The sequence below is a fragment of the Balaenoptera musculus genome, chromosome 5, assembly GCF_009873245.2.
Source record: "Balaenoptera musculus isolate JJ_BM4_2016_0621 chromosome 5, mBalMus1.pri.v3, whole genome shotgun sequence".
Taxonomy (NCBI): Eukaryota; Metazoa; Chordata; class Mammalia; order Artiodactyla; family Balaenopteridae; genus Balaenoptera; species Balaenoptera musculus.
The window spans coordinates 38,687,817-38,706,889 of record NC_045789.1 but is presented as its reverse complement, the minus strand read 5'-3'; the positions used below and the strand labels follow the sequence as shown (position 1 = coordinate 38,706,889).

General features: G+C 36.6%; 1 protein-coding gene across 1 annotated transcript in view; it reads left to right on the top strand.

The window, feature by feature from the left end:
- PTPN13 (protein tyrosine phosphatase non-receptor type 13) overlaps positions 1-19,073 on the top strand; it is a 230,724-nt gene that overhangs the window by 174,360 nt on the left and 37,291 nt on the right. Inside the window, exons 25-37 of the mRNA XM_036853016.1 lie at positions 350-813; positions 1,856-1,987; positions 3,638-3,731; positions 6,214-6,299; positions 7,023-7,185; positions 8,547-8,761; positions 8,876-8,974; positions 10,358-10,722; positions 11,662-11,842; positions 13,111-13,269; positions 13,752-13,923; positions 14,025-14,235; positions 17,545-17,615. Coding sequence (XP_036708911.1) covers positions 350-813; positions 1,856-1,987; positions 3,638-3,731; positions 6,214-6,299; positions 7,023-7,185; positions 8,547-8,761; positions 8,876-8,974; positions 10,358-10,722; positions 11,662-11,842; positions 13,111-13,269; positions 13,752-13,923; positions 14,025-14,235; positions 17,545-17,615 — 2,412 coding nt within the window. The remainder of the gene's footprint in view (positions 1-349; positions 814-1,855; positions 1,988-3,637; positions 3,732-6,213; positions 6,300-7,022; positions 7,186-8,546; positions 8,762-8,875; positions 8,975-10,357; positions 10,723-11,661; positions 11,843-13,110; positions 13,270-13,751; positions 13,924-14,024; positions 14,236-17,544; positions 17,616-19,073) is intronic.

Genomic DNA, 19,073 nt, shown 5'->3' with positions numbered 1-19,073 from the left:
ATTTTTGGAGACTCAAGTTATCTCTAGTTAGGGAATTGAGAAAGTCTTCACAGGGGAGACTCACTAGAAATAGGTCTTGGAGAATGGAAATGAGGAGTTAAGGCAAAGAGGGTCCACGTTTCCATAGAAGCTGCGGAAAGAAAGACCCAAAGAGGAAGCAAAGGAAACAGAAAGCATTTGCTACATTTGTTGAGTCCTTGTCATGGTTCCAAGCCCTGGCTCAGGTGTCGTACATGTGTTATCCTGTGTAAAATCCTCCCAACAATCACCAGGGAACATTGTGCATGTATGTAAGCACAAACATGTGTCACTAACCTGTTATCCTCATTGATGAATTTTGACCTTTCAGTGCCTTCTACTCCTGTGCACATTGGCATTGGCATGAAAAACTACATGAAGAAAGCTTCCTACATGCAAGACAGTGCTGTAAATTCTTCTGAGGATCACTGCTGGCCACGTGGCACCCAAAGGCACATCTCAGATAGCTCATTTGGGCTGTCTGGGGGCCTGCGGGAGGGAAGCCTGAGTTCTCAAGATTCCAGGACTGAGAGTGCCAGCTTGTCCCAGAGCCAGGTCAATGGTTTCTTTGTCAGCCATGTAGGTGACAGAAGCAGGCAGGAATCACAGCACGGCAGCCCTTCCCCATCTGTGATATCCAAAGCCATTGAGAAAAAGGGGACTTCTACTGACAGTAACCAAAGCAAAGCTAAAAAAGCAGGCATTTATGATGCAACAGATTACTCTGACCGTGGAGATTCAGACATGGATGAAGCCACTTATTCCAGCAGTCAGGATCATCAAACGCCAAAAAAGGCATTGTTTAATTTGAATCTTTGTTTTTTTCACTTAACAAAGCAAACAACAGCAAATATATTACGGAGCAGAATAATCTACTGTAAACTGAGTACATTGTTCTGGAAAGGACAAATAGTTTATATATTATGCTACTAACTGCTACTGCATTTGATGCTAACTTGCAGAGAAATTAGCAGCTTTGAATACTAACTCCAAAATGGCTGTCATTCTGGGAACTTGCTACATGATTACACAAAGGAATGAATAATCAGATTATGATTGTTTTCTATAAATTGTTTATCTATTGATATTTATATTAATAAGAGAATTTAATATCTGAAAAAATTGTTCCTAAATAGTTCATATAATGGACAGTTGACTTTACTATTGATAGCCTAAATTATTCTGAAGTTCTGAATGTATGATAATAAGAGCAACAATATAGAAAATTGTTCATTTCCTAGAAATTTTAGAAATGATATAAATTTATACTCATATTCACAAGCGGGTTCAGAAAAGAACCTTAAGCCCTTTGTTCACTGAAAAACATTCCTCTTAATGTCTCTAACATTCCTCATAAGAGAGTTATGTCCTTATCAACTGGGCTTAGCTGTTGTGTCTGTTTATAGTGGATTTGTAAACATTAGCAAAGTAAACATGAGGCCTACTCATCTTAAAGGCCCAAGTTAAAAGCTACTGCTTGATATGTATTGTTTTTTAAATGAAATGGAAATACTTTCTAAATTTGAGTGTATAAAAAGCATTGGATAAGGATTATATAAAAGCCAGGTTTGAAGTGGGTTCTGGGCTTCCCTCTGCCATATCTGTTTGACCTGAAGAAAGCCCTTTAATCTCTAGACCTCAATTTCCTCAACCATAAACTATGAAGGCATTGGATTAGATGATCCCTAAGATCTCTTCCAAACTTCATGATCTTCAGATCTACTCTGTCCCTTAATATCTTACTTTTTCTTAATTTAAAAAAAAAAACACATATTGATCTTCCATTAATAATTCAGTTTGACTCTAACAAGAAATCCTTTTGTTTTTCTTTGTTAAGGAATCTTCCTCCTCAATGAATACATCCAACAAAATGAATTTTAAAACTTTTCCTTCATCACCTCCTAAACCTGGAGATATCTTTGAGGTTGAACTGGCTAAAAATGAAAACAGCTTGGGGATAAGTGTCACGGTACTGTTTGACAAGGTTTTCAAATGTTTTCTCTTCTCCATTTCCAGCAACCTATTGTATGTCAATTTATTAATTGAATTACTTTGCTTCAAAAGGGAAACTTGTCAAATATTTCCAAAATTAAAAATTTAATTATATCTTAAGACTTCTTTTAAAAAACTTGAGTGTGCTACTCACTTTTTCCTGTGGTTTAAAAGAAATAGACAAATGCTGTTTTCCCCCATAGATCTCATACTTGCTTAATCTGAATACCAGACTTGAAAAATATAAAATTAATAAGTATGTTTTGTATACATTTGACGTCTTCTGCATTAGCATGGAATAATACATTTTAACCTACATTATAAATAATTAAAGTCTAATAAATATTTATATGGCCTTTCACTTCATAATACATCTTAACATGTAATTATGATTAGTATCTTAATATTAGAAGTTCCCAAGAATATATGTAGTACTTTTAAAGTAGTTAAAATATGAGCATAGGCTATTTGATGAAATTACTTTAGAATTCTATTAATGAATACACTGTACCCTAAGTGTAACATTATCATTTATGGCATTTGAAGGATATTGTTAGTTATGAAAAGCCATTTAGAAGTAAGGTAGAAATAGCACGCTTAACATATAGAGATCAAAAAGAAAACCCACTTTTCTTTCAGTTTTAATAATACTGTAACCCTTTCCCCCTTGTTTGTAACTTCTTTGGAATTTTATTATCTTCCTATTGTGAAGGGAAATAAAAGCTAAATATCCACAAGAGATGGAGAATCTACTCATTAGATCTCATCTACACTGTAACAAAACTTCTATACCAACACCTTTTAAAATGAAAAGAAAATTTTCCCTTGATTCATGAGATTTGCTTTCAGATTAGCAAATATGATCTGAGGTATATTAGTCTATATGCTGTTTTTTCTGACAGTTATATTCTCACACTAATTTTGCATGGATGGATTTTTGCTTGCTGCTTGTAGGTAATGCATGGTATAGACTTATAAAAGGAAGAGCAACTCCTCATACAGTCAAGATCTGGCATGTTGTTATTTTCTGAATAAAGAATTTTTCTAGGGCTTCCCTGGTGGCGCAGTGGTTGAGAATCCGTCTGCCAGTGCAGGGGACACGGGTTCGAGTCCTGGTCTGGGAAGATCCCACATGCCGCGGAGCAACTAGGCCCATGAGCCACAATTACTGAGCCTGCGCGTCTGAGCCTGCGCGTCTGGAGCCTGTGCTCCGCAACAGGAGAGGCCGCGATAGTGAGAGGCCCGCGCACCGCGATGAAGAGTGGGCCCCGCTTGCCACAACTAGAGAAAGCCCTCGCACAGAAACGAAGACCCAACACAGCCATAAATAAATAAATAAATAATTTTTTTTTAAAAAAAGGAAAAGGAGAGGCAATATATCACTGGAGAGACTTCTTTAAATTACCTCTAAAAAAAAAAAAAAAAGAATTTTACTAAAAAAGTAACTGCTTTAACATTTGGAAAACCTACTAGAAATATACTTGGGTATTGAAGTAATTGCACGTGCTGATGGAATGCTGTTGCTTTGGCCGATGCATTGAATGCTTTCTATGTCTCAGATTTGAAAGATAGAGTGGGAAATTTTTCGTATTACAAAATGCTATTTTGTTTGTCTTTTTCGGCTTAGGGAGGTGTGAATACCAGTGTCAGACATGGTGGCATTTATGTGAAAGCTGTTATTCCCAAGGGAGCAGCGGAGTCCGATGGCAGAATTCACAAAGGTAGAGTGTTTGTGTGTACGGGAATTACATATAGGATTATCACTTCAATAAATAAAGAAGAAATTGGAAAGTTGATACAGACGTTCAAATTATTCATAATATGAAATAAGAACATATCAATTATTTTAAGACTACGGCATTAAAAAACTCCTTGATATAATTCCAAAAAAAAATTTTTTTTTTGGAGTATAATTGCTTTACAATGTTGTGTTAGTTTCTGGTGTAGAACAAAGTGAATCAGCTACATGTATACATATATCCCCTCCCTCTTGAGCCTCGCTCCCACCACCAACCCCCACCCCCACCCGTATCCCACCCCTCTAGGTCATCACAGAGCACCGAGCTGAGCTCCCTGTGCTATACGGAGCTATAGCAGCAGCTTCGCACTAGCCATCTGTTTTACACATGGTAGTGTATATATGTCAGTGCTACTCTCTCAATTTGTCCCACCCTCCCCTCCCCGCGCTGTGTCCACAAGTCCATTCTCTACCTCTGTGTCTCTTTTCCTGCCCTGCAAATAGGTTCATCAGTACCATTTTTCTAGATTCCATATATATGTGTTAATATATGATATTTGTTTTTCTCTTTCTGACTTACTTCACTCTGTATGACAGACTGACTCTAGGTTCATCCAAATCACTACAAATGACCCAGTTTTGTTCCTTTTTATGGCTGAGTAATATTCCATGGATATATGTACCACGTCTTCTTTATCCATTCATCCGTCGATGGACATTTAGCTTGCTTCCATGTCCTGGCTATTGTAAATAGTGCTGCAGTGAAAATTGGGGTACATGTATCTTTTTGAATTATGTTTTTCTCAGGGTATATGCCCAGTAGTGGGATTGCTGGGTCATATAGTAGTTCTATTTTTAGTTTTTGTTTTTTGTTGGGTTTTTTTTTTAACATCTTTATAGGAGTATAATTGCTTTACAGTAGTGTGTTAGTTTTTGCTGTATAACAAAGTGAATCAGCTATACGTATACATATATCCCCATATCCCCTTCCTCTTGCATCTCCCTCCCACTCTCCCTATCCCACCCCTCTAGATGGTCACAAAGCACCGAGCTGATCTCCCTGTGCTATGCAGCTGCTTCCCACTAGCTATCTGTTTTACATTTGGTAGTGTATATGTGTCCATGCTGCTCTCTCACTTCATCCCAGCTTGCCCTTCCCCCTCCCCGTGTCCTCAAGTCCATTCTCTACGTCTGCGTCTTTATTCCTGTCCTGCCCCTAGGTTCTTCAGAACCTTTTTTTTTTTTTTCAGATTCCATATATAGGTCCATCACCTCACTACTAATAACTCAATTTTGTTTCTTTTTATAGCTGAGTAATATTCCACTGTATATATGTGCCACATCTTCTTTACCCATTCATCTGTTGATGGACACTTAGGTTGCTTCCATGTCCTGGCTGTTGTAAATAGAGCTGCAGTGAACATTGTGGTACATGACTTTTTGCATTATGGTTTTCTCAGGGTATATGCCCAGTAGTGGGATTGCTGGGTCGTATGGTAGTTCTATTTTTGTTTTTTAAGGAATCTCCTTACTGTTCTCCAAAGCAGCTCTACCAATGACATTCCCACCAACAGTGCAATAGGGTTCCCTTTTCTCCACACCCTCTCCAGCATTTATTGCTTGTAGAATTTTTGTTGATGGCTATTCTGACCATTGTAAGGTGATACCTCATTGTGGTTTTGATTTTCATTTCTCTAATAATTAATGATGTTGAGCATCTTTTCATGTGTTTGTTGGCAATCTGTGTGTCTTCTTTGGAGAAATGTCTGTTTAGGTCTTCTGCCCATTTTTGGATTGGGTTGTTTGTTTTTTTGATGTTGAGCTGCATGAGCTGCTTGTATATTTTGGAGATTAATCCTTTGTCAGTTGCTTTGTTTGAAAATATTTTCTCCCATTCTGAGGGTTGTCTTTTGGTCTTGTTTATGGTTTCCTCTGCTGTGCAAAAGCTTTTAAGTTTAATTAGGTCCCATTTATTTATTTTTGTTTTTAATTTCATTACTCTAGGAGGTGGGCCAAAAACTCTTATTTTAAGCTTATTCTCTCGTATCAGAAAATATCTCGACAGTGTTTTAGTTCATGTTTTGTATTGATACTTTCTAAGAAGCAAATTGCCAGAGATTGCGAAACGGATAGTGCCCTTGCAAAAACACTGACATCTGCATTTCTAATAAGAACTAACTAGGTTAGTTCCCTCCAGTCTCTCTACATTTGTAGTTCAGTTTATCTTTTTTCCCTAATTTAAACTGATTTTATAATATATACAATATCCTGTTCTAAAATGATTAGCCATAGAATTGAGAAAGGAATTAAGAACGTGTTAAAGAAACACTGTGACACAGTTTTGTCCAGAATTTGTCTGTCTTTCCTCAAGCAAATTAGTACAAAACGAGACCATAAGGTATTAAAGAACATGTAGAATCTTTATTTTATGATTGCTTCTTTCAACATTACTGCCTAATTTGTAGGTGATCGTGTCCTAGCTGTCAATGGAGTTAGTCTGGAAGGAGCTACTCATAAGCAAGCTGTGGAGACACTGAGAAATACAGGACAGGTAATAGATCATTATACCAACCTTTTCTAGATACCATAGAACATAATAATGTGTGAATAATACTAATTTCACTGAGATCTCCAAATTTATTAGTCAAGAAACAAAGCCTGATTCGTGTAAACATGCTTGTATTTTTCCTTCCAAACTGGGAAGCAAGTATTATGATGAGGATTTTTATTTAGGAAGCTGGCTTTCTCTATCACATTTAGCCCTTATATTACCAGAGATCTGACAGGAGGAAGGAGGCAGATTGCATTAAATTTTTTTTCATAAATAGCTACAAATATCTAGTGATTTTCACTTCTAGTTATTTCAGCCCAGAGGCGAAATTCACATTGGTCTAATACATTTTGAGTCAGGAAGTTTACCAAATTATTTATAAAGGTCTTTATATTATTAGGTTAGTGGTGATTTTATTTTAATACCTGAATTTTCTATAAGATGTTTATATTATTTTTATAATAGAATTTTTTTCTTTCTAATAGTTTATCTTTTTATACAGTTTTCAAAACCTTGATTTTGAAATTTTCAGTCCCTTGCTTTTTCCCTTGCTTTTTCCCTCTATTTTTCCCTCTATTTTTCTCTCCCTCTACTTGTATTTTGTTAGACCAGGTAGTTACTTTAAATGATTTTATACCATCAACTATACAAAGTCCTGAAAACTTACCTACTTTCTTATAAAACTTTCTTCTTAGTTAATGAAGTACTGTTCTATTTGTCCAGGTGGTTCATCTGTTGTTAGAAAAGGGACAGTCTCCAGCATCCAAAGAACATGTCCCTGTAACCCCACAGTGTACCCTCTCAGATCCAGATGCCCAAGGTCAAGCCCCAGAAAAAATGATGAACAAAATGACTCACGTCAAAGACTACAGCTTTGTTACTGAAGGTCAGACCTTGGGAGACTGTCACCTCACATTAAACTTATTCCTGGATTATTTAAAATTTGATTTTTACATGTTGGATCACAATTCATACCTGGGTCTCTTTATTTATTCTTGTCAAGTGTAAATAATAATCTGATGCAGCACTATACTAAATTAAAAAAACAAAAAGACATGTTTGTAGCTGTTGAAGTCTGAAAGGCTTTGGATAATGAAATCATGCACAAAACAAATTATGGTCATTTAATAGTGCCTTAAATAGTTGTAAAATTCAAAATAAAATTTGTATAGGAAAAAGATAAATATAAATAATTGCTGAGAATGGTTTCAAACCCATGTGAAACCTTGACTCTTAAACATTTTTTATATTTCTGTTTAATTGTATGGACTTATGAAGCTAAGCCTGGGCAGAAATTCACTAACAGTTCCCAGATACTGGTTTTTCTTACAAACTTTGCTAGCCTTTGGACATACCACTAATTGGAAGTAAAATAAGGAAATTAAGACTGATGTGGCAGTGAGTTTTTCATAAGGCTAAATGTGTTCATAATACGGAAGTGCCCTCTGAGTCCATCTATCTTCCTTTTGAGGTTATAAACGTCCTTTATAAATGGTGGTGGTGGTATATAGTCATTGTTTTGTCTTTATTTTAAATTTTTCTTTGATTATACAAATGTTAGCAACTCTGAATTAGTCTCCAAAATAAAAAGAAAATATCAGCCCAACCTATATTATTTTTCCTGATTATGATAATAAAATTAGTGTATCCACTTAATCTCACTGCCTTATGTTGTTTATTTCTTCCATTACTCTTTCTCTAAATATGTTTTTCATGCTTTCCGGGTTATTGTTCTTTTAATTTCTTTTGTTGATGAGAATTTTATCACAACGCTTTGCAGTTCACTGGATTAAATTGTACCTCACCTAAATATTAGAAGGTCACCTCACTTGCCCTTAACCCTTCTCTATCATTTGTTTTGCTCTTCTTACCATCTCTTTCCCACTGTATACCTGAATTTCTCTTATTCTTCTCCTTTCTTGTTTTTTTCCCTCTTTTTCTCTGTCATTGTACAGTTCTATAAAACATATGGAATTAAAACATAATTTCATTTTCAGAACCCTTATTTCAGAACCCACTTTTCTGTTCAAACAGCATATTAGTTCATGCAGCTTAAGTTTTCTTAATAATAGAGAGTGTGAAATAGGATTTAAATATAGAATAAGCATACAATAATTGCATATAAAGCTGTAAATATGGTGGAAATGGGCTTTTTAAAATGTATCTAAAAGTATATATGTTTATATGTTCATATGTATACACAGCCTGTTAAGAATATTTACTTTCTTTATATTTTTTTTTCTCCAGAGAATACATTTGAGGTGAAATTGTTTAAAAATAGCTCAGGCCTAGGGTTCAGTTTTTCTCGAGAAGATAATCTTATACCCGAGCAAATGAACGTCAGCATAGTAAGGGTTAAAAAGCTCTTTCCGGGACAGCCAGCAGCAGAAAGTGGACAAATTGATGTGGGAGACGTTATCTTGAAAGTGAATGGAGCCTCTTTGAAAGGACTGTCTCAGCAGGTGAGCCCCCAGCATGTGGAGTGCAGCATTTTTGATGAGTTGGATTGGCTTTTCAGAATGATTTCATAATGCTGGTTTAACTGTATCTTCATTTCTCACTCATGGTACCCACAGGAAGTCATATCTGCTCTCAGGGGAACATCTCCAGAAGTATCCTTGCTTCTCTGTAGACCACCACCTGGTGTGCTACCAGAAATCGACCCTGCTCCTTTGGTGAGACTTAGGAAAAGTAATTTCTGTATTTACAGAGTATCAATTGAATGATTAATTCAGTTGTAGTGGTTTCATCATAGTTTGATCTCCTGGGTTTCATCCTAGTTACTTCTTTAGCTAGGAGTATTATCTTGTGTGGGTCACATAATCTCTTGAGGGTAATCTATGTTTGTAATATAAAGTAATTTAGTTCACTTTCTCTTCTCTCCCTTCCAATTCAAAGATTCTAGGATTCTAGGATTTTAGGAATTTATTTTCCAAACATAAATAGAAAAAAACAAAACAATGGTTACAAAAACCTTTTGTCCATTTCTTCATTGAACCAAATTTGGAAATGTAATCCTCATTCTGAGCTAGTTTAGATGAAAATGAGAATTATTTAAGATTTTTTGCCTTAAATTTTAATACTAGAAATCACATAGTAGGCAATATATTTGTCCATTTCCTTTCTTATGTTAAGGAATAGCTAAAGGATCCAAAATCTATTTTGATGGTTATTTATACATTGCACACTGATAGGTGGGAATCCATACATAGATGAATAATAATCTAATTGAAAGACAGCCTCTGGCCTGTCTACTTAAAATAGTGTTCCATTACCAGTGAACATGATCCCTGTGTATGAAAGGCAGGAGTGTCTGGCCCCAGAAACTTTAACCCTTATATCCGGGAGAAGGAGGGAGTATTATAAGGACATTAACGGGAAAGTAACATTTCTGTAAGGTGCATTATAAATAGCATTTTAAGAGACTACATTGATTTTGGGAACCAGATAGGAAGAACTGAGTGGAAATTTCTTGAGTATGTAAATTGATACAATCTTTCTGGAAAGCAATCTGGAAATATTTAACAAGGCCTTTAAAAACATCTTACGTGCTGAACATAGAAAATTCTATTTCTTTTACAGGAAATTACAAGGAAATAATGAGAAACTCAGGTGAAAATCTACATACAAAGAAGTTCTAGATTTCTATTTATAGTGAAAAGCTAGAAACAACTCTGTATCCAATAAAAGAATTCTGAAATAAATTAAAGCTATAGCCATCTGTAAGATTATTATACGGTTTATGCAGTTGTTTTCAAAGCATATTTAAGGATCTCAGAAGATACTCATGGTAGAAACCTAAATTTTGAAAGCAGGATGCAAAGTATGATATTAATATATACTGTAACTCTAATTATGAATGAAAGTATAAGTTGTACAATATTAACAGTTGTTACTTTTATATATGATTTTTTCTCTAATGAGCATAAATTACTTTTGTTATCAAAAAAATGAATTGAATATTTTAATAGGAAGTGCTTATGTTTAACAAGTTCATTTTCAACCAAATGAAAATATAAGTTATCACACTCTGATCTCTTTAAATGTGTCCATTACAGACCCCACTGCACTCTCCAGCACAAGTACCTCCAAACAACAGTAAAGACCCTCTTCAGACAGCATGTGTGGAGCAAGGCACCAGCTCAGATGAAAATGAAATGTCTGACAAAAGCAAGAAACCACGCACGTCCCCATCCAGGAGAGACAGTTATAGTGACAGCAGTGGGAGTGGAGAAGATGACTTAGTGAAAGCTCCAGCAAAGATACCAAATTTGAGCTGGAGTTCAGCTTTGCATCAGACTCTAAGCAACATGGTGTCACAGGCACAAAGTCAACACGACGCACTCAGGAGTCAAGAAAATACCATTTGTACCATGTTTTACTATCCTCAGAAAACACCTAATAAACCAGAACTTGAGGACAGGTATTGTCAATATTATGTGTAGCCCTCAAAGCAGCTGGTTGGTGTTAGAAACGAGAGCAACCACCTCCATTTCTCTAAGAATGAAATGTGTCTATCTGTGAACTTCACAATCGTGAGGCAGCAGGTGACTCTATTGGATATCTAGCTATTGTGTCTCACAGTTTTAGTTAGCACACTCTCTACCCATTTGACCTGAGCCTTGCTGCTCTTTTGAGCATATTTACTAGTAATTAAGAAAGTTTTTTGTATTTCACCATCATTCATATTACTTATCAGAAGGAGAACAGACCTATTTTGATAATGATGGGATAGAAGAGTAAGGAGTAGACATATAAAGGGAAGCGGTAGGGAGGAAGTGGGTAGAGAGTTTGCAAAAGGTAGGACATAAAAGAGTACTGAAGAGGGGGACAGAAGAAATGAGTGAAAGCATAGAGGAATACAAACGGAAAGACTACATCTATACCTATGAGAGTTATTCAGACATTTTATGGTTTAGCTACAACTTTGGGTATATTCAGGTCCAACTATCTATATGTTCAAGGTTTTTTTTGTTTTTTTCCTATTGTGTCATCCAAAATAACTACAAGAATAAGACTTACTCTTTTCTTATTTCTTCCTTTTTCTTATGTTGAAACACACATTAGGCTTCTGATAACATTAGCTTCAGCCTTGAATTAACAACTAGGAGTCAAAAGTATACTTATTTAACTTTTCTTACTGATTTATGCAGCTTAAAGAGGTGGACAGAGAATAAGAATCAGTAATGTTAGCACAGAACAGATGTGAAATAAATTCATAGTCCAGAATCAGACAAAAAGTAGCTTAGGATCTCAATAAAAAGCAAACATAAATATTTGTTGAGCATTTTCTGTTTGTGGCACATACTTACTACATTGACATTGCAATGTGTTTGAAAATAGTCTTACTTTGTCTCTGTAGTAATCTTTCCCCTCGACCACCCGATGTAACTCCTGGGCAGAGTTGTCAATCTCAGTCAGAATCTGCTTCCACTAATTCAATGGATAAATATCATATATGTCACACTTCTGAGCCAACTAGACAGGAAAGCTTGACGTCTTTGAAAAATGACTTGGAAAACCACCTTGAAGACTTTGAACTGGTGAGTTATTTCCTTTGTATGAAGAAAATTCCATATTTTCTCAAGTAAAATGTAGTCCTCCACAGTTTCCCTTTAGGGAAAAGGCTATCTTTTAGATTAGCCTCATATCTATGTCCAGTAAATAGATAACATATCTGGCTGGTATGTTTCTCTGCTGAGAATTAGGGAAAAAGGCAAAAAGACCTGGGTACAAATCCTGACTCTACCACTGACTTGCTGCAATTTGGCAGGTGCCTATGGACAAATTACTTAATCCTTCTGAGTCTTAGTAGTTTTAGCTCTAAAATGAGACTAGTAACCTCATAGTATTGTGGTGAGGATTAAATGAAATAACATATGTAGAGCACCTAGCACAGTACCTGTTATTTTCCAAATTCTGATGTTACCTGTTTACTTTTTAATCAAGTTTGAATGTAGTTTTATTCTCCTCCACACTGTTTTATGGGTGCCTAAATGGAATCCTTTTCTTTACTAATAACCCTAGAACTTCTAAAGCTACAAATTCAGTTTGGAAGCCAAATTTCCAAGAATAATATCTTTAACACTGATTCGAAATCACCCTTTTTTTTTTTTATTACCTAAGTAAATCACCTTTTTTTTTTTATTACCTATGTAATAAATATTTATTATAGGAAAATTAGAAAACAAAGATTAAAACCGCCTATAATCCCACCACTCAAAAACCATAAACATTTTGGAGTTAATCTTTCCAGATACTTCATTTTCCTATAATTGCGTGTGTGTGTGTGTGTAGCATCTACGTCTTCAATTTCATTCTCAGCAACAGAGTGAAAATAATCTTTGAACGATTTCCTTAGAAGTCTGTCATCATGCCTGTAAGCTGTAAGCAACCTTGTGTCTCAATTGAAATCTTAAAAAAAAAAAAAATTATACAACTAAATACATCAAGTTGTGATATTTAGTCACCCAGACTTCATGTTTTTACCCCCCAGAAAACTTTCTTTTGTTGCTCTTGGCATGGGTGTTTGTCCCTGTTTGTTCTGAAAATACAAGAATTGAAGCATGAGTAAGTTCGGTCTCAGCTATCTCTAGACAAGCACATAATGTTGAATTTAAACTCAACTCTTCCATGGGCAGGGAGGCATTTTCTAGAATTGGACAAACCTGGCTTCTTCACTTGGGCAAGTTAAGTAACCTTTTAAGGTTTAGTGTCCTCCTGTGTTAATCAATGGAAATAATATTTGTCTTTCTCTTTGCCTTTACAGCAAAATAGACAACCTAAAAGAATCACTGTTTTCTTCCCTTAGGAGATAGAACTCCACATTACCCTAATTAAGTCGGAAAAAGGAAGCCTGGGTTTTACAGTAACCAAAGGCAATCAGAGTATTGGTTGTTATGTTCATGATGTCATTCAGGATCCAGCCAAAAGTGACGGAAGGCTAAGACCTGGGGACCGGCTCATAAAGGTGAGACATTGAAGCAGACTCTATTTGTGCAAATGTGGCCAAAGAGCAAGCCAGGGCTGAAGAAGGAAAAGCAAGAAGGTTGAGTTAATATAATACTCTATTTCTCTGCTTGGTTTATATTTTCCTTCTCCACCTCTTAAAAGTAAAGGCCTTTATATAGTAATAATTTGGAAAATGCTTAATCTCAGTTAAGGCATTAAACAGACTATCTTGGGTCTCAGGGAGAGAAAGTTTCTTAAATTGCTATAAGAATAAATTTTCTGTATTAGCAAAGTAATGACATTTGTTAGGTATTTTACATTATTATTTCATTTATAATTACTTGGTGGGGATTACCAATAAACTAGAGACCACTCTTTATTGTGAATCTCCTACTGGCTAAAATAAATTATATAAAAAGTTAGGGAAATTACTGTATTCTGTTGGCAACTTCTGTGTTCCGGTAATTGTAATCCTACTTTGCCCCATTCTCATTTTTATAGGTTAATGATACAGATGTTACAAAAATGACTCACACAGATGCAGTGAATCTACTCCGAGCTGCGCCCAAGACAGTCAGATTAGTTCTTGGCCGAGTTCTAGAATTACCCAGGATGCTAGTGCTGCCTCATTTGCTACCTGACATTACATTTACATGCAACAAAGAGGAGCTGGGTAATGCAAATTCACGCTTTGTGCAGTGTGATTTTTCTTGCCTAGATTAAAAGTAAGTACTGTTAAGACTAAGGAAACAAATATTTTTCTGTTCCCTGAAGGTTTTTCCTTATCTGGAGGTCACGACAGCCTTCATCAAGTGGTATATGTTAGTGATATCAATCCGAGGTCAGTTGCAGCCACTGAGGGTAATCTCCAGCTCTTAGACATCATCCACTATGTGAACGGAGTCAGCACACAAGGAATGACTTTGGAAGAAGCTAAGAGAGCATTAGACATGTCACTTCCTTCAGTGGTGCTGAAAGCAACAAGGTACTCTGCAATTATTCACGGATTTTGTTTGTGTGTGCACATGCATTTCAGGCCATTAAAAGATACTAGGTTTTCTTAAAGATATTCCTGAATTAGTAATTCACAGACTAAGTGAATGGGGGTTAGTAATTTATGTGTTTCCTTCATAGTAGTCAAATGTCTGTGTCAGTTTTCATGCCTCACACCTGCATCCCACACTATCCAGAGCAATCCTCAAACAGGTCTCACCAATCACCGTAGTAAAGCAAAGGCTGTGTGCTGATTGCTTAGACCTAAATTAAGACCAGCCCTGATGAGGAAAAGGGATAAGAATATATTGACTCTCCCAGGCCAGTCCTGGCCGATTCCCAGAGCTGGGACATGGTCAGTCCTACCTGAACCTCATGTCTACAACCAATGGGAAATAGACTATCACATTCACTATACCTCATGACAATTTCACGTTATAAAAAATGCTAATAGCAACTTTTCTTTCACTTAATAATGGAAATAAATTGAAAAAAAATATGTATTAATTTCTTTTTTTTTAATGTTTTTATTTATTTATTTGGCTGCGTCAGGTCTTCATTGCAGCACGTGGGATCTTTTTATTGCGGCACTCGTTGAGGTGCTCATTGCGGTGCATGGGCTCTTTGTTGTGGTGCGCAGGCTTCTCTAGTTGTGGCATGCGGGTTTTCTCTTCTCTAGTTGTGGTGCAGGCTCCAGGGTGCATGGGCTCTGTAGTGTGCAGCAGGTGGGCTCTCTAGTTGAGGTGTGCGAGCTCGGTAGTTGTGACACAGGGGCTTAGTTGCTCCGCGGCATGTGGGATCTTAGTTCCCCAACCAGTGATTGAACCCGTGTCACCTGCACTGGAAGGTGGATTCTTTACCACTGGACCACCAGGGAAGTCCCTATGTATTAGTTTCTGACTACTGTTAAATTACTACAAATTCTTTGTGCTAAAATCAAGGTGTTGGCAGGCTCCCTTCCATAGGCTCCAGGAGAAAATCCATTTCCTTGCTTTTCCAACTTTTAGACATTGCCCATATTCCTTGGCTCATAGCCCTTTGCCATCTTTAAAGCCAGCAATCACAGCACTCTTTGCTTTGGTCGTCACATCTTTCTGACTCTGACATTCCTACCTCTCTGTTTAACTTATAAGGACCCCTGTGATTACACTGGGCCCAGCCAGATAATCCAGAATAATCTCCTCATCTCTAGATCCTTAATTTACTCACATCTGCAAAATTCCTTTTGCCATGCAAGGTAACATATTCAAAGGTTCTGGGGATTATAATGCAGACATCTTTGGGGGGCCATTACTCTGCCTGCCACATATACATGAACCCAGGCTTTCTAGATTACAGTCTTATGTTACATAAGAGAAAACTTCACATTTGTATCTGCGATACATGGTGAGTTTTATATAGTATGTCTTCCAAAATATAGAAACTGTTAATTAAATCATTTGATCATAAACCCATTTTTCCTTCTGAACTTTTAAGTTAGATTGTACACTTTTTCCCTTGAACATAACCCCTGACCGGTTTTCCTCAATATTTCTAAAAATTAGATTGGCATACAGTTATTTTCATAGGTGTACCTGAATGTTAATTAGTGGAGGAGGAAAGTGTTCAAACAACCTGGAAAATGTCTTTATGAAAACATTTCTGCTAACCATAGATCTAGATGAATTTTTTGCCTCCAAATCACTAGAGCAGCCCTTACCCTAGGTCTAAAATCAGTTTCCTTTTCTCTTTCTACTTTTATCTTTGCTGAAGTCACTAAAGATACAGTAATAGCAGTCATAGTTACCTTACCCTTCATTCTTCCAGCTCTCTCTCCTCTGTTGTTTTATTTCTGCCCTCTTTTAAGTCCACAGGGGGGCTTCCCTGGTGGCGCAGTGGTTAAGAATCCGCCTGCCAATGCAGGGGACATGGGTTCGAGCCCTGGTCCAGGAAGATCCCACATGCCACGGAACAACTGAGCCCGTGCGCCACAACTGCTGAGCCTATGTGCTGCAACTACGGAAGCCCACATGCCTAGAGCTTGTGCTCCACAACGAGAGAAGCCACCACAATGAGAAGCCCGCGCACCGCAAGGAAGAGTAGCCCCCACTCGCCACAAATAGAGAAAAGACTGCACACAGCAACAAAGACCTAACGCAGCCAAAAATAAAATAAATAAATTTATTTTAAAATTAAAGAAATAAATAAAGTCCACAGGGTAACAGTAATGGAGGGTTGTATTCTTGTGATAATTATCTGTCAAGAGCTGTAAAGTGTCTGTAATTTTACCCTATTTGCAAGCTAATAAACTAGCCAGTTATTGTTTTATGAATGCTGGTAGAAGATATGAAACTCCTGTATCAGAAACAAAAGACCTTATTACTAAAGGCACAGCAGGCAGCATGAGCATGGTATTGGTGTCGGTTCCCATGTCCTCCAAGTCCCATGGAGATGACATATGTGAGCCTCATGGGTTTCTGTACATGCAGTGGGTTATAGTACAGGAGAAGAGTACTGTAAGAAGAGCCAGGGGACCCACCACTTCATGGCAGCCTGTAAGAAAGCTTGCATTTTGTTTGGGGAGAGATTACATAATTCCTCAAGCTTGCTCACCGTGAACATAGCCTTGAGAACTGGCCCAGATAAAAAGTGGTTAGAGCCTTGCATCTCTGAGGTACCCAGCAAGAACATACAGGGATGCTTAGGACCCATGGCTGATTGCCTCTCCCAACACTGTATACCTTAGGCAACCTCCCTTTTCTTTGAAGTATTAGCAACAATAAAATCACATTCTAATCCTCTTCCAAGGTGCTGTCCCTTGACAGTTTTTCATGCTGGGTGGTACTATTCTTATAATGCTTTGAATATATGTATTTTGTCTAGATTTTCACTTTAAGTAATTCCAAAGAAAAACACATATCAGGGGCTTTAGGTAGGCAAAACTTAGTGATCTGTGACTTCTGAGTGTAGTTATCTTTGAACTCTCACCTGAGTGACAGTGAACTAAGTTATTAGATCATGAATATCACCAGTGTTTTAAATGAGAGGGGAAATATGGTGATGTATTGAACTGAAACCCAAGAAGATTATGTAAAGAAGTGATTCTTAATCTTTTTTCAGTCAAGAATGTCTCCCTCAAGCATGTATAGATGAACCCTAATAAAATTTTGTCTGCAGCTTCAGGAAGTACCTAGACCCCCTGAAGCCCATCTAAAATAAAACTCCTGAGGCTAAATAGTTAACAGATGGCTTGAAGGATATTTAAACAAACATCTTAAATAATTTGCAATTGCGTTTTGTTTTGTTTTTTTAAACAACACAGAGATGGTCATCCAGTGGTTCCCAGTTCTAAGAGGTCTGCTGTTTCAGCTCCAAAGTCAGCCAAAGCCAATGGTAAGGATAAAGTCATTTTATGACAGCAAGTAGTTATAGAGAGGTAACAGTTTTTTTCCCCAAAAGCAAGTTTGGATACTATCACTAAAATGTTTTTATTGCCCCTCCAGACTGTTTTGCAGGATCTGAGTGAAAAAATTACACTTAAATAAAAGCATCTCTAATATTCTGTGCATAATAGGAAAGAGTAGAGCAGCATGGCATTTAAAGCCAGATAGAACTGAGTTTATAAGTCCTGTGTAACCTTAGCAAGTTACTTGATCTGTATCTAAGCCTCTATTTTCTACCAGTAAAATAAGAACATTAATAGTATCTACCTGTTAAGGTTATAATGAGACATAAATACAATAATATACTTACAATGATTGTCACATAATAATTTATTCAGACAGTTACTAAATTTCTTCTCTATGCCAGGCAGTGTTCTGGGCATTGTGAATATAGCAATGAGTAAACAAAGTATCTGTCTTATATTCTAGCATAGTAATAGAAATTGTAATCTTAATAGTTGTGGCAGCAAACATTAATTTAATGCTTTTTCTGGACTAAGTATTCTTTTAGGTGCTTAAATCCTCACAGCAACCCTGTGAGACTAGTATTACTATTATCCTCCTTTTATAGAAGGGGAAACCAAGGCACAGAAAAGTTTGATAACTTGCCCAAGCTACAGGGTTAATAAATAGTCAAGCCAGAATTTAAACCTAGGATGTCTGACTCCATGCTCTCATTTACATAATCAAGCTCAGTAAATGTAGCTTTTATTGATAATATTCATATAAGAATGTTAGGTACAGGGGAATGTGGTTGAACTTAAAGAGTATTTGAAATGTAAATCCAGTACGTCTTATGTAACTAAACTTTTAGGTTATCAGGCAGTAGTATCTAAATACCAAAATAGCTAAAAGAAATCTGCCAATTGCAGTTGTAGTTTGATTATCTTCGTTCTCTGTTGTTATCTGAATGCCTTAGGGGTCCTTCTTGCTGCTTTCTAATAGTTCTGGTTCACATTAGAGTCAAACTACCTCACAAAACAGTCAGGAGAGCATTTTTCTAGTGACCTCTGAGAAGACTCCTGTTTGTAACTTTCCAGGCAGAGGAGGGTAGCTGTGCCCTGCCCCCTTGTAGAAACTGCCTAGTAATCTGTCTTTATGGGATTCTCTGACCTAATTTCTTTATGAATTCTGAAAATCACATAGTATCAATAATAGGAACTCTCTTGTAGTGATGAAAATGTAAAATGGTACAACCACTGTGGAAAACAGTTTGACAGTTTCTTAAAAATTTAAACATATGCCCACCATACGATCCAGCCGTTCCACTCCTGTTTGTTTACTAAAGAGAAAACAAAGCATATATTCATACACAAAAACTTGTATAGGAATTTTTTAGCAGTGTTCTTTGTAATAACCAAAATCTGAAACCACTCAAATGTCTAAAATCTGTTGAATGAATAACCAT